Raw genomic sequence first — 16,142 nt, 5'->3', positions numbered from 1 at the left:
GCGACAACTGACGAGGACGGGAATCTTGACAAACACCAAGCCTTAACATCACTATAGCTTAAGCACTTGTAGGCCAATAGATATTCATTTGCACTTTAAAAAATCTTGACCTTGAAATTGCATAATGGAATACAAGTCAGGTTGTGAAATACATGTCAAGTTGTCACCAAAAATGAGTATTTGTTCTGAACAAATGTGGTTAAATAGAGATTGCAGTGTTTTTGATCCCCCAAGTGAAGAAATAATATGCAAATCAATACATTCCACCTGTACAAAGGTTTCACAAATGATGACCCAGACCCACCGGGTAGATGTTTGCTGAGGTTATACCACATGGTTGCTTTGTATTGGCCACATGGAAATATCTGCCCCCTTCTATATAACTTAATCCAATACAAGGTTTCTCTCTTTAAGCGTAGTATTACAATAAGCTGACAGTGGAACGTTTTACTAATAACCTCCCAACACCCACATATCACAAAATCGTACACACAGACAAGATAGGTAAGAATTAGCTTGGGTGGGTAATCCCTTGATGCTTTCATTGCCTTGGATACAGCAGAGCCTACCACCTGCCCACTCAGACTGGCCTTGGAAAAGCAGAGATCTCAAGGAAATGCCAGCCCAGCCACCATCATCTCCCCAGAGATAAACCAAGGCTTCACAGATTACATGAGTCAGACAACAGTCACCACACCCACAGCACATGGGAGAAGACCATCACTTCAGGGATTTCCTTTGGCCCACGGACAGATGAGGAGATAGAAAGACTGGGAGTTTTTTTATTCTATTATTTACATTTTCATATTTAATTGTACAATTATGGCATAAAACTTGAGTGGTGGTGAAAGTATGGATGGATGTCCATGAATAACCATGGCATTATACTTGCAAAGAACCATTGCAACACAAAAATATGGGTCTTCAGAGGTCCTTTGTGTCAAACTGAACTGCACCAAAAAATTATTTTTTTTAAATCGCCAAATCTAGAAAGCTCGAATCATCCAGAAACCATCCAAGCCAATCATTCAGATCCATCCATTCATTCGTCCATTATCTATACCTGCTTATCCTCGGCAGGGTCACAGGGGGTGCTGGAGCCTATCCCAGCGTGTATTGGGCGAGAGGCAGGATACACCCTGGACAGGCCGCCAATCTATGGCAGGACATCATCCACATCCATATTGTCAAAATGATTGATAACTAAAATTTAAAATTATAAAATAAAAAAGTAAAACACTCACTTTTTTGTGCCAAATACTTGATTACTCATATCTATCACAGACTGTTTAGAATTCTTTAGGTTTTGTGGCCTTTTTCTCATTTCCCAGTTTCAAATAATCCTGGAAGGGGTTTCCCCTTCACAAGTATCACAACTACATTGTTCTCTGCATTATCCGGGATAGAATGAACAGAATCCAACTGGATTCAAAATAATCCTATTAAATTTGCTCCAATGACATCTACAAAAGCAAATAATGCCGCTCGATTTAAAGTCTTGATTGAAAATTTCCAGCCATTTATGAACATATCAAAGCAGCTATACTCTTACTTCACCAAAATAGGATGGGTATTTTGGAAATTATTTCCCTAATTTTTCTGGTATTATTGCAATTAGTTTACATAGTAATCTAGCCTGTGTTACTAAATAGGTTTGAGAGCTTTATGTTTGCAGATGTTGGTTGGTGTCGGTCTTCAAATATCTTAATTTATTACCTGGTTCGACCTTCAGTCTGAAACAACTTCTTTAACAACCTGCACTTTGCATATTTTTAACAATTAATTTGAGATGAGATAGGGGGGTTAGGAATAGAATTATGGGAGAGATAAAACAGTTAAAAACCCAACAGTAATAACGGGAATATAATTTTTATTAACATAAAATGCTAGTTAAATAAAAGCAAAGAAACTGAAGCATGATATTCACAAGGGAAGCTGGACCACCTGATGTACAGCCACTGAACAGCCCTCTGTTACTCAGCAGACGTTAAAGAAGAATGGGTTATTAACTACTCTTAATCCAGAACTATTTAAATAAAAAGAACAATTCAAATGCAAGACTAAAAAAATGAAATAACTCCACCTCAACAGTGTTCATGGTTGAACAGGAAGGCTCTTGAACAAAAAAAAAAAAAAAAAGGAGCAGTCATTGACTTGAGAGCCCACATTGCTTAATGCACTGCAAGGTATAAAATGAAATTTTGAAGGGTCAGTGGTGGAAAGGCAGGGAGTAGGGAGTCAGCTTTAGCTAGCATACTTGTTCCGAATGATCTCCCCCCCTTCCACCTCCACCTGCTCATACAGCCACTTGCGGTCGCAGCGGCATTCCACGCCGCACTTGCGCGAGCCGCACTCGGGACACGGTAAGAAGCAGCCCATGCAGTCCACGTCCAGGCAGTCGCACATGTCCCGGCCGCTCGCGATAAGCAGGCCTCGGCTATCGTACACTTTGCTCTTTCCGCCCATGGTTTGCCTGAAAACAGGAGGAAAAGTCAAAAGTAACACGGAGATACATCTGAGTAACTACTGAGTAACACTGAGATACATCTGACCACAGGACTTTCCCCTCATGCCCCAGAAACAAAGATACAGGGACCCCTGTCTAAGCCTATCTATACTCCTCCCTCCACTCTCACATCCATCTATTTACTATGACTATCCCATGACCCTGTAAAGAATACAAAAGACAGCTGGTTGGTTGGATCTCTGGAAGATATTTGAGCTTCAAGACCATGTACTGGCTAGCAGACATGGTCTTGTTTACATTTTCTTCTTGACTTTGAGACTAAAGAACCCAAAAAGGGTACTCACAGCCACAGTCCTTACACCATTGTTCAAAAACCCTTAAGAGTGACTTTTGCATAAAGCTCTGCCACCGATCATGTGACTTACTTGTCACCAACTGCATCCTTGTCCTTAACATTCCCAAAACTTGAACTAAGCAACACCACTAAGTGACCATTTTTGTTTCTGATTTGACACCAATAAGGGAATGTCAGACTGTCAATTACAATTTAACCAAATGGGCAGCAAAGGAAGAAGTCAAGTGAGACTTCACTTTTTTTAAAGGAACCATGCACTACATTGTCTTATGAGACTCCACTCAATGTGAGTTCAGCTGTAGACTGTGGATTGAAAAGAAGCGACTGGTGACACCATGTGCTTCAGAGGAAAACCGCAGGTGTCCACACTCTCCAGAACTGGCAGTGGGGTTCACACGCGCGTGAACGTGACTGCGATTGCACACAACTGGCCATGCTCAGCCCCACATTGGGAGCCAAATTTATTTTGTAAATTAAAGAATTATCCAATCTGCAACTATTATATCAGGAAAAATTGATTGACTACTTACAAAAAGAAAAAGCTAAGCAAGTAACATGTTTTATACACTTAGAGAGATAGTTCATCCTCTTTTTAAAATACATATTTCAAGTATATGTTTTTCCAAAAGGTCAAGATAGTTTTTGTGTGTGACAAAGGACAGTTCAGACATAGCAGTTTCTGACAACCTGCAGGCTTCACAATGACTGGTATAGGGACAACTACACATTGGTTTAAACCAAGAAAATATACTTCAAGTAGCCAAAATCCAAAGCAACTTCTACACTTGCTGTATGCCTCCACAGGTAGTGTGTACATCACCTGATAAGCTTTTTTTTTTTTTAAACCGTATTTATTGTTGTCTTCGGTTGAAAAAATTTCCTATGAAGCATGCAGCCTGCATGTACTGTGAGTAAGGGGAACCGCTCTGGAGTCAGTGTCATAAACAGACAAGCTCTGCCATGATGCGATTTCCCATTTTTTGGACTTAAATAAAGTACACTACTGTGAAATGGTCGCAGCGTCTTACCTGTCATTTGAGGACAGCTTGGCCGCTCGCCTCTTGTCTCTCCGGTTACTTTCATAAGCAAAATCCGTTTGGCGGCCAGGATTGGCAAATTCTAGTGATTTCAAAGCTTTTGCTGTCTTTCCCTGCAACACATAAAAATCTTTAGTGGATAATAAATGACCAAAACGCCAATCTCTGAAGCAGGGATGGGTATGAGTAATGGATTGATCGATTGCTCGTCAGGTACGTGCCTACTCAATCTTTTTATTTTCTCAAAAAAGTCTATGTATGTACACCTATGTGTTGGATCTTCATTTATTAAGTTATCACACAGAATGTTAAAAAAAGAAACACATTAAGTCAGAGGACATTTCTTGACCTAATATGAACAGAAAAAAGCAAGGGGCAAAACATGTCCATGGGGCTGAGCATTACCCAGTTTGAATGCACTGTGATGAGGGAAATTGCCTGAGGTGAATTTACTACCTCTGTCAACTGTAATGAAAACATGTCTCAAAATACGTGATTCCATTGCAATGGAAATGCTACTCAAGTATTCCAGCAAATATCCCATACCATATACCACTTAGCAACAAACGTGTCTTTCCAGTACAACTGAGTTACCTTATATTATAATTTGCTTTGGTTTTAAGCCAAAATGATCTCACAGCATGTTTGTCAGTACAGATAGCCAGGTAGCAATTACATTTAAAACAGAGGCAAACCATAAACATAGCCAGGCTATAAATAGACCGGACACTCTATGCAGTCATTCATGGACATCAAGCTGACACTGTTGCAAGTATGATATTGTTACCGTTTACTCATACAAATTCCTTTTATTTACTGAGTCAGACATTAATTTAGAATGGTAATTGAACTTTTGCAGGTGCTAATTCACAGCCGGGCGTATATGTGAAAATAATAAAGATATCCCAGCCAAACACAATTGAGTATTTAGCAAAGCTGTTGTGTATTGATTTTTTGGACACCCAATATTTGTGAGTTGAGAATAAAACGGACCCTGACTCTGTTCTTTACAAAAGGGGCTAAGCATTAAACTTTATTATGATAAAACACTTATGATGGGTGTTATGATTATTATGATAGGTATCGATGTGCATTGCTATGCGTAAACGTATCTTCTAAACGAGTGGTGCCGCCTGGCCAAGATGCGGTCTAAAAATAGATTCTTCCCCATACTAGCAATCGATTCGGAATCAAGCACAATATGCAGTAACACGATCCGTGAAATAACTGAAAATCATCATCCCTACTCCGAAGTGATCGACTAGACAAGCCCAAAAATAGGGCAATACCTGACTGGTGACATTCAAGTCTTAAAAACCAAAGCACAATTTTAGTATTTTCCTTTGTAGAAACTAAGCATAACATGCACCCTCTCTTTCTTTAGCATAATCAAAGCAAGTTTAATATCAGTTTTTTTTTACTTTACAGAAAACCTGTACAAGACTATAATGCACATAAGGAAACATAAGCATATAGTGGCACAAAGGCTGATGTTGTTCATTTAAAAAAGATAACTACTTGATCTTAAAAGGCAAATGTTCCTTACAAAATCAAAATTAAGACCAAACTGAAAAGAACAAGCAAGAAAATATTTACTTTTTTATCATAATCATTTCATTCTTTAATAAAGGTAGTTCAATATCGGTGTACATTTTATGGAACGTAATGTGTAAAATCACAGCATTAATACCATTGAGTAATAAGAATGAGTATAGTAATCCTAGAGCCAATTTACACAAAAGGTTTTTTTGTTGTTAAATGCACTATTCCGATAGTGACCTGTCACGAGGTAAAGCAGCACTGACCACTCCCCCACTCTGCCAAATATACATACTTCCCTATCCCGCTGCCGCCTCTGACGCAAATCAACGTCCACATCGGCGTATCCGTTGAGCAGTTGAGCGCACCGGGCGCAAAGCTTCCAGCCGGGCACAAATTGCAGGGCAAAGCGATCGGTTAGGAAGGTGGCCTCGTCCAGGTCGATGGGCCGCAGGCCCTTCCGGATGGCCTTCTTGTGGTTGTTGAATGGATCGCAGCAGGTCCGCTGCGTGTGCTCGTAACGCTCTACGAAGACCTTCTCGTGATGCAGACACACCGTGTCGCCCTCCACCAGGCCCATCAGACCGGTGCGCAGCTGGAGCAGGAGCGCATCGCTCTCGCCAAGCTCACCCAGCTGCCGTAGCCCGGTCTGCCGGCAGATGGTGGTCTTGTGGCAGTCCAGAGTCATCTGCAGGTGCTCTCCCACCGTGCAGGGGTTGGTTTCCATGATGTCTCCCTATAGCCTACAAGCTGCACTTCAAATAGAGCTAAGAAAATGCATAAAGTCTGATCACATCGATCAGTAATATCCAGTTAAAGATTATTTGTTTAAAAAATAATCCATCAATAGATCAATCAATCATAAAATTTGAAAGATGGTCTTAAAATAGAATTACTTTTTTATAAAGAGCACACGGACAAGTGCTTAGCATATTTAAAAAGAGAAGTACCAATGTAGTAATAATGGAGCAATATTTTGGCTATTTCCTGAACAGCCGTTTTAAATTAGAAAAGTACAAATAAACAAGGAATGGAGAAGGAATAACCCTAAAGAAAAAAGTAAATCCACGCAACAAAAATGATCGTGTCAAATAAAGTTACTAAAAATGAACGCAAGTAGAATTTGCGAATGGTATTTTCGCAGGTATACTAGTATGTCACTCTCTGCCTTGTAATCCCAAAACAGCAAGGTGGGTAACTAGCTAAATGATAAGCAGCCAACTACGACAGATACAAACACCAAACTAGAATTTAAAAAGAAACTTAACTGTTTTCCATCGATTTGTTGGTAGGTTTACAAAAGTTGAGCACTTAGTAACTAAAGTTCAAACGAGAAACACTGAAGGTTCGAAGATTTCGTGCCATTCAGCGGGTGTAGCTAGTACAGAGGGGTCGGGACAGTCGATTCTTTCAGCCTGAGTGAGGTTAGATCTAGCTATCAAAGTAAAAGAATGACCGCACAAGGCGCACGATTTTTTTTTTTTTTTTTAATCGCGGGAATTTATTGAGCAGAAAGACTTTACCTGTTTAAAACTGACCTGCAAACGAGGGGCCTATTTATCTGTTTGCACACCAACTACAATGGGCAACACTGACTCAGACTCAAAGAAATAAATAAGCCCGTTAGAAAAAGTATGGCAGCAAGCGAGGTGTGTCAAATAAAAATACAACCTGTACTACAGTGCTGTAGTGCTAACGTTACTTTTCTCAAATCCCTCAACTGGGGCTAACCAGCCGGATGGTTGGCTAAGTAACGAAACTAGCTAACTTGCAAGTCCACGCACCGTATCAGAAGGGGATACCAATGTTATGAAACAAAGGGATATTGGATGTGTCCAGCCTCTTATCGTAATATGTACGAAAACTTGCATCTCCTAGCTGCTACTACGAACACGTAACACTCGTCCGTCTAATCATAACGTCCTCAGCTAAAGTCACCGTTCACAATGGGTAGTCAAACCATTTAAATTGGTGCAAAAACCCCAGCGAATGCACAACAAAGATATATGGCAAACTACTAGCCAAGTTCGCTGCTATCTTACTAACAGGAAAAAACTCAGGGAAAGTGTCGTTCCAGTTCATTGTAATCAAGCCAAACCAAAAACGTTTTTCTTGTATGCTCCGGTAAGCAACGTTCGCGTAATATCCCTTCTATCTTACACCTCACCTCAGCTTCCTTGCCCAGTTACACTTTGCTAAGATGTATGCTAACAATGGCGGCAGCTGCGCGGAACATCTGAACTCCCCCTCTATCATAATGGGCCACAGCGACGGCAGGGGAGAAACTCCTTACCTCAACCTAACGGTAGCTCTGCTTTATAAAGCACTTTCCAGGCGGCGCATCTACAGCTATTGTTCCGAAACAGCACCTGATATACAGAATATGTTAGGTATCAAAAACTAACGGTAGCACAGGGTCGTCAGTGTTTTGTCAAAGGTGGGGGATTTTACATGAACCAGTTGTTAGTTTAGGCTATCAGTTAAACGTGCATCTTACACATAAGTCAATGTAAACACAAACACTGGTTTAAAAAACGGTTTAGACAGTTCACCGGTATTTAATCTTTAACAGCCGAGTAGCTTAGATTTTTTACCAAATTTGAACTACAAGCTTAAAAATTGCTCATATCAACAACCATTATTTTTTTTTAACCTATTGTGGGGTGAGAGGGACCGGACAAAGCCATTGTCTCCACCACAGCTAATACCTCCCTGAGCAAATCCAACTTTACCTTAAAAAAAAAAACATTTCTAGATAAGTTAACCCTTATTCAACCAATTAGAAGCACAGGAAATCATCCACGCCTTTATCAAGGACCTTATACAAGGACCACTATGCGCAATCTTTTTACGTTGCCTTTTTATTCTGTAAATATTGCTTGCCTTAACTTCAGTAATCTTGTGTTCTGATTTGGTCATTCTTATTTTTGCCCATTTTAAAACACTTTGATATGGCTATGTAATTAAAGGTGCTCTATGAGAAAAATGTATTTTATTTGTTTCACAATAATCAAACCAAACCCACAAGCCTGCTTTTGAAAACATAGATGTACAATGCAGAATAGCTATTAGTAGGTAACAAGCCAAAACAAAAATACACAAAAATATTGTATGGCATAACATACTTTGTACATTATAATCTGCAGCAAATTTCTGACACATTTAGCCATGCATCACATAGAGAGAAAAAGATACCATTTTCAATAATTAGTTTTTATTGTTGCAGTGGTCAAAGTGCTGTGAACTACTTTGACAGATTACTTTTTAAACTTGGTTTCATGGATTTGGTAGCCTACTGGTTGTTACTGAAATAACTGATACAGATACTACTTTTTTCTTGCTATTTTTAAAAATATTTATGTGTATTAGAAATATACAAGTAGTCCAAGTCAGTTGATGTATGATGAACTGGTAAACCATAACTTCTAAAACTTTAGAACACTGCTAATATGCAACAGTACTTTTAATGACGCTTAAATACTGTCCATGGTAGTAAGTGGGGGTGCACTGATTGTTCAGCCGTGGATCGGAACTGGCCGATTTTCGCTCCATAACACGCGATCAAGTGACCGGGAGGTTTATTTTTATTTTGGCTGGTCTGTATTCCGTTTTTATGATTTAAGAAATGTGAGCATGAGCGCAACTGCATTGGGATGCTGCTGCTATCTCTTTCCCAAAATAGCAGTCGCCTGGAAACAATACAATGTGTGTGAAGGGGATATTAAAGGTCTGTTTTTTTCAACCTGGGTCTTATTTTCATAATATTTTTCATCAATCCTATCAGTTCTGGTAGTATTTTACGTAACTGCTTCATTGTCAAGCTTTGCCCCCCCCCCCCCCCCATGCCAGTAGCTTCACCATGGCATCTATAGGGACATATCAAGATAGGCTACAGGTTGAATGTACCTTCAAGCTAGCCCAGTTTACCTAAAACTGTTATTGGTAAGTGAACATGCCTGTGAATGTTGAAATTTATTTGTAGAAATCAAAAATAATCCTGCGCATGCAGAATTGACCATAAGCAACAGCATTCTGTGTGCGCACAAATTTAATTTAGCTCTTCATCTGTGTATTCCGGTTCAAATAAATGTAGTCGGCCATCAAAGTGAAGAGCCTTGGCAACATACTCGTAATAGTCTGATGAATAATTAGCTAGTGCAACATGCTCAGGATTTGGATTTTCAACATTATCTTATAAAGATAATCCACGTTATAGGTAAAACTCGTAGACTCTACTTGCACCTTTTGAGGAGCTTACTAGAAAAACTGACTCTTCTGCAGCAACCGCAGCACGTCATTTTGTCCATCGTTGCACTGAAACGTATTCTAAGATAAAGCGCTGGCCTCAGATCATGGTGTGAAGCCGTCAAAACACACTTTAAAAAATATGCTGATTTGGCTTTAAAAAGCTGGCAACTGGAATCAGCCATAACAAGACCAGGTCAAAACCTAGTATATGGCTGGACCTCTCCGGCCGACCAATGGTGTAACTTCATAACACGGCCGACCAATGGTGTAACTTCATAACACGGCCGACCAATGGTGCAACTTCATCACTCAGTCAGTCACAGACATTCGTGTTTGTAGGGCTGGCCCCGCTGTTGCGGTCCAGCCAAAAATTCATACTTACCACTAGGTGCACCCCTAGCAGTACGTAATCAAACTGAATTTCACATGTAAGTGTCGCCTGTAAATATCACTGTCGATCATCATCTGAGCTGAATTAGTGGCAATTTATGAACTTAGATTATTGAAGTGGTGCAAATGGGATAATTGTTTGAGAAGGGGCTTGACAGAGGCTATTGCCACATCTAGCTGGCGAAGGACTGAAGTACCATGTGACTAAACAAGAGGAGACAGAACTGATGGCCCCAATTATAAGCACTCAAAATGTTTATGGATCTGGGTTAGCTTCATTCGAATAGTTTCCACACTTGTCAAGGAATACAAGTTGCATATAACAAGAATGTGCAGCATTAAAATTAATTTGTAGCTTCTTACCTTAAAGGAGGCAGCTCCCTCCTTTAATTTTTGCTGTTTTTCCCCTGCTCGTAGTTTTGCTTTCTCCCTCTCTCGTAGCTTGTCCTTCTCTGACAAACTGTTGAACTGGTTGGCTGGAACTTTATTAGCATCTTTAGTTACAATCCCTCCACGATTTCTTCGTAATTCTATCTGTAAGATAATACAATGGACCATTTACTGAAATAAATCACTTAATGCATGATTCATGCCATCTACTGCATATCGACAGTTTGAAACTTAATCAAAGGCCTAGTTTTGGATACAGTTTTCAATTTTTACTTTGCCTACAGCCTACTGTAAGACAGAAAGATTCATTTTCCCTCATATAGTTTCTTACAGTTTTGAAGTCTGTCAAAAAAGTAAAAACTTGCCACCACAACCTATGCATTGAATATTATTATTATTATTTGATTATTATTATTACATTTTCTATTTAAATAGCCTAATTATTTTTACCTTCTGTGTGTCTGGGCCAGGGCTTTGGATGGTTGTGAAAATAGTGGGTACAGCATCTTCTCTCAAAAACTGTCTTCCATTGTAGTCTCGAAAACAGTCTGCTTCAAAGTGTTCTGAACAGAGACATGAATTTGGTGTTGGTATGAAGCCCTTCCGACCCAGACTCTGCACCCATTGAGAGGCAAGCTGAGGCTTACTGATTGGAAACCTGCAGAGACAAAAGGTTAATGGGTTAAATTTAAAAAAACCGAATGCCAGTGTATGGAGATTTAGTTCAGACCGCAGTTATTCATGTATGTAATCTTGGATCTTTGATCACTGCGAAGCTAACATACACACACACACATCGTTGTGCAGTCTACACAATTTGTCAGAATCATCTCTGCAACAGATTAATACCCCATTTTAGGCTAATACCATTTTTTACCCATCATTTTCATACGGCAAGCTGGCTCGCCTGCTGTCTTTGTTAAATGCTTCTAGCTAGCGACTAATAATGGTGAGGGGTATACGCAAAACGCAAATAATGGAAGTGGCAGTACTGATAATAATGATGCGGTAATGCCAATATACAAGACAAGAATAAATACAGACAAGCCGCCAACTATTACTCTGCAAATGTATAACCTTCCGGTGCAACATAACCTGGTTTACTTCAAAATAATACTGCTTCAGGACAGCGCAGCACGTGCTGGCACTGAGTTTGCGCAGACAAACGAAAGCACTTCAGGCTAGGAAGACAGGAAAAAACAAAGATAGCAACCTAGCGCTTCACCTCCTATTGGGGTATAAAAAAACAATCTTAATCGTACCTGTAGAACCGTATCTCTGACCCTTTTATGAATCGATTTGTACACCCTGTAGCAGCACAGGAAACTGGCATGACGAAAAATCAAAATAGAACCGACAGAAAAAAATATGTCGCTGCGTTCCGTCTTGCTTCTAACGTTACAAAATGGCAACATGCACACCAAGTCGTACAAAAACCGAGAGGCGGAGTCCTACTCTCCATTCTCCACACAGGCCGACCACTGAGCTGTATGTAAAGTTGAAGGGCGATGTCTTCACAAGGGCGAATAGGAATTTGAGAGAGCGGAAGGGGCCAATAGTTGAGCTCTACGGGCTAAGTTATGTGAAACCGGAAAAAGCGATACGTTTGTTTACTGCAAACGTTCTACATGAATACGCCCATTTGATCCGCATGTTTTTTTACGTCACAATGTGCGTGCTGCTTACACCGAACCGACGCGTCAGAGATGCGTTGAGCGTTCCACCCAGGAGGATGATTTAATGAAACCGCCTTCCGTGCCATGATTGTTATGATTATATTTTTATTTTGATATTATTGCTATCAACCTCATTAATAATACCTCATGTTCTTGTTGTGTCCATTGCTCTTGATGATGAATCGTGACAAATAAATGAATAAATTGCTCTTAAATTAATATTCTAAGATGCTGATATGATTCCCCAATATTATTTTGACTACATTGTTATTTCCACATTGCTACTCTATCTTGTAACACATAAACTTTGAATGACCACATTCTCTTCAGGTGGTAAAATAAAAAAAATTAAATAAAAAAAAAACAACCAAACATAGGGCTAAGTGACATGAAATAATGTGGTACCCAAACAAATAGGAAAAAATTGTTGGACAATGGCTGCACGCAGTTTCCCAGTACCATGTGTAGTTTCTATTTCTAATATGTAATGTGCCTGTAATGGCTTTAAAATCAAATAGCTACAACTATAGGCTGGTAGTATTGGTTCATTTGTGGACAAAGAAAATTGCAGTTTAGATTTAAAACACCATTGTCCATTGGATATGGAAAGCAAAACCTAAAATGGACGAGATTGTGTCACCACCACAATTGCCCTGCGTCAATTGCATTGGCAAAGTTTGTTACTATCACGTACAAATATAAATCAAATTTCATAGAAATCTACATTGACATAAAAGTAAAATCATTACACCAATCATATCTGGACAAAATCCCAGCTTTTATATTCACACCATTTTCCATTGGATATTTAAAGTGAAATTCCCCGCCTAAAATGGACCCGATTTATTGTCACCACAACTGCTCTGCCCCATTTAAAATACAAGTTATCGTGATGCTATCACGTAATGTTGGGCATTTCTGTCAGGCAGAATCCGTGGGAAAATGGGATGAAAATAGAAAGAATTAGACACATTTTTAAAATGACACTGCAATCTACCAGCATGGCCTCTGCGATGCGAAGGAATTGTCATCAAAAGTTTTCCACTACAGATAGTACCCCAGTCAATGTAGCTGGTCGTCATAGGGACTCCGCATGAAACTGCCATAACGTCATCTTTAACGCGACACACACGGGAACAATGGAGGATATTGAAGGGATGGTGTTCTTCTTTGCATGTGGCTGTTTGTCACAGCAAGGAGACAAATTTTGTTTCAGAAGAGGCTGAAGGCAGCAAGACAAGACTGCTGAAAAAAACAGGAGAGTTTGGGAAATCCTACATCAGAGCTCAGACGACGAGACGATTCTCTCTGGCCAATCAGTGGTCTGCAGTGTTTTCACTTCACCTTTTGGTATCGCCTCAGCTCACTTGGAACCTCGACGGAGGTGATACCAAAAAAAATACCAGGTACCAGGTACTATCCACAACTTTTGCCCAATGGAAAACCAAAAATTAGAGTTGAGTCGAGTTGAGCCGGTACCATGCGGTCAGAGGCGTCACTAGGGGGGTGCGGGGAGCACCAGATGTCACCAACCCTAGTGACGCCACTGCATGTGGTGGAAAAGCGACTTTTGATGCTACTTCATCTGGTCTGCAAGCACACATACAAACCTAACATACCAACTTATTACAGTTCTGAGGATGGAAAATGGCTAAGATCTTTATGCATAAGTTTTTAATAGTGCAAAGTCATTTTCTAAGAAATATCAGATTCACTTTACTGAACCCCTGTGACAACTGATTTGCTACTTCCATCTTTCACTTAACCAAATGTAATTGATGCAGACCTAAATTATGAGGACAGCTGGCCTCCACAACTTCTGTAAGGTGGAAAAACAGAGTAGAATCGACTATACATGCAGATTGGGGCAGAAGACCACAGGCCAACAGAGGGAAGGTTTTTATCATGGATGGGGGAGGCTGCTACGTCTGTGGACCCCCTTTTGAAGACCTAGGATATAGAGGAATCTGAATTAGAGATGCAATTTCATTTAAATAGTGCAGTCACTGTAATCAAATTCAATGCATCAAACAAGCCTGCTACATGCATTTTAAAATGAGTGCTAAAGTATCATTGTATAGAAAAGTATTCATTTTAACAGACTTGGCTCAGCATCACAAGCGAATTGAAGGACATCTCTTCCTGAAGAGGGCACGCCAGTGTCCCAGCGGAGCTCTCCTGATTTGTAACAGGACCTGGTGATGGAGGTCACAGGTGTAGCCACTGGAGCAACAGTGTATCATTTCCCCATAGCACACCCTCTGGGATGAGAGAAAGAGAAACCCAGAGAAAAGATTTATTTAACTCAAATGTGTTCAGGCTTATCGGAGAACTGTTGGTGTGGGTGCAGGTGTTCTTTCTATCCCAGCTCAACCTGCCCAACCCTGATTCACCTGCAAAGGTTTTGATTTAAGACCATGAGTAGTATCCTGATGTTTGGACTAGAACAAAGTCTTGCCTCTACACCAGCCCATAGGTAGGAGGGTTCACATTTAACTGCACATAAACCATTTAAATGATCTGACAACCGGTAAAAGCTCCAGTTATAACACTCCACCATAAACAATATTTAATGCAATTTTCAATTAAATAAGGAAGAATGAGTGACCACTCAGATGACAGTATAGATATAGTTACATTCGTAATCATTAACAACAAATTAGTATTGTTAATGCATATGAAAGCTATCCAGGCCACATAGTGGAACCATAGATCCCTGGGGTGTGCAAGACCAGGCTGTGGAGTTAATGATGATAATTTAATATTTCTGTGCATGCAAATGTAACACAGGCAAATACACATTACTGAAATGAATGACCAGTGTCAAACAGGACTTAGAGGAATCCACATTTAATTACTCAATGCAATGAGATGAAAAAAATCAGTCAAAATTACAACTTGAATTGGGTCTAGACAGGATAATAATTTAGGCAAGGATTCAATGAACAGTTGCCATTAATTTTGAATTACAAATCAATGGAACTATGTGTATTTTCAATTTAAGAACACGTTGGTGGACTAGTGGACATCAAGGACATTGTGTTAATTTAGGTAAACTCAAAAAAATACAATTATATAGAAAATAATATTTCTAAAATACAAAATTGTTTCTATATTACAGATAAATATTAACACTTGCATCCAATCTTGAGTCCAATTTTAGGAGGAACTGATAAATACTTAAGTAAGTCTTGAGTTGGAAAATTTAGATTGGGGACTGGAGGTCAGAAATTATGCCATCAGTTAACATGATGTTATTATTACGCCTGGAGTCAATAATCAACAGAGGTGGAAAATTCAGATTTTCCAGATAGATTAGGCAAGGCAGAATGTCTACCCAAAGCAATGCAGGACAGTTAAACTTAATTTTACCTTAGTTCATTTTTAAGAGAGCCAGATACTGAATAGTTTGGCAGAGATGTAAGAGATATTGCCAGAACATTTCCGGGTTAAGATGCCTGTGAAAGGGGCTTTGGGTAACCACAATATAGCTCAGATTTTACCTGAATATAGCCTATCTATGCCTCAGTTGTTGTAGTCTGTATTCCCGGTCACTTGTCTCCCCAGTACTGTCTCTGTGTCTGTGTTCCCTGAGCTGCTTCACTCCCCTGTACTTGTGTGATTTCACTATTCGGGTGGTTCCGGGTTTTCGTGGTTTCCCCCCTTCTTTCCAGTCTCGCTTTACTTACTTCCTGCTTATTTCTAGTTTTACTAATTTCTACTAATCCCTACTAATTTATAGATTGTAAAGTACTAACCTCACTAATATACTAACATGTGAATATTACTAATGGACTAACACACACTAGTTTTGGGTTTTTGATAGTTTAGATCACTATACTAATACATTAACCAGTCTCCCCTTTTCCATGCTGCGCTGTAGCTCTGCCCCTTTTCTTTCTAGCCTGCTCTAACGCTGAGTTCTGCAATTGCCTGCACCTGTCTCTTGCTCTAACTGCACCTCTCTCTCTCTGCACGTGTTTTACCTGCTTCACCCAGGCCGTCTATTATCATTGTTGTCTATGTGATTCCAGTCCGCG

The 16,142-nt window shown here is 39.8% G+C and overlaps 1 protein-coding gene and 1 long non-coding RNA gene across 6 annotated transcripts; both read right to left on the bottom strand.

The window, feature by feature from the left end:
• Window positions 1-1,850: 1,850 nt before the first annotated feature.
• Window positions 1,851-11,959, bottom strand: arl14ep (ADP-ribosylation factor-like 14 effector protein). Of its 5 annotated transcripts, XM_035417926.1 has the most exons (5): window positions 11,689-11,959; window positions 10,877-11,084; window positions 10,400-10,570; window positions 3,851-3,972; window positions 1,851-2,473 (listed from the first exon to the last, which is right to left on the bottom strand). In XM_035417926.1, the coding sequence occupies exons 1-5, from the start codon at window positions 11,757-11,759 to the stop codon at window positions 2,245-2,247; spliced, it is 801 nt and encodes a 266-aa protein (XP_035273817.1). In that variant the 5' UTR covers window positions 11,760-11,959; the 3' UTR covers window positions 1,851-2,244. The 5 variants fall into 5 exon arrangements, with proteins under 5 accessions (XP_035273817.1, XP_035273821.1, XP_035273820.1 ...); XM_035417930.1 differs by lacking the exons at window positions 10,877-11,084; window positions 11,689-11,959 and adding an exon at window positions 5,694-6,165 and having other exon boundaries at window positions 10,400-10,509; XM_035417929.1 differs by lacking the exons at window positions 10,400-10,570; window positions 10,877-11,084; window positions 11,689-11,959 and adding exons at window positions 5,694-6,184; window positions 6,667-10,393.
• A 1,686-nt stretch (window positions 11,960-13,645) lies between these two features.
• LOC118227327 lies at window positions 13,646-15,694 on the bottom strand. The gene is made up of 3 exons (XR_004765249.1): window positions 15,606-15,694; window positions 14,206-14,363; window positions 13,646-14,052 (listed from the first exon to the last, which is right to left on the bottom strand). It is a non-coding gene; the product is annotated as an uncharacterized LOC118227327 (long non-coding RNA).
• Window positions 15,695-16,142: the final 448 nt, after the last annotated feature.

Source organism: Anguilla anguilla, chromosome 5 (genome assembly GCF_013347855.1).
Source record: "Anguilla anguilla isolate fAngAng1 chromosome 5, fAngAng1.pri, whole genome shotgun sequence".
NCBI lineage: Eukaryota > Metazoa > Chordata > Actinopteri > Anguilliformes > Anguillidae > Anguilla > Anguilla anguilla.
The sequence above is the reverse complement of the archived record's forward strand: the minus strand, read 5'-3'. Positions and strand labels throughout refer to the sequence as shown.

Coding starts and splice junctions, on each gene's coding strand:
- arl14ep (XM_035417926.1), bottom strand. CDS start 11,759: ATGCCAGTTTCCTGTGCTGCTACAGGGTGTACAAATCGATTCATAAAA. Junction 10,571..10,876: donor CTGGCCCAGACACACAGAAG/GTAAAAATAATT, acceptor ATTATCTTACAG/ATAGAATTACGAAGAAATCG. Junction 3,973..10,399: donor AGGGAGCTGCCTCCTTTAAG/GTAAGAAGCTAC, acceptor TATGTGTTGCAG/GGAAAGACAGCAAAAGCTTT.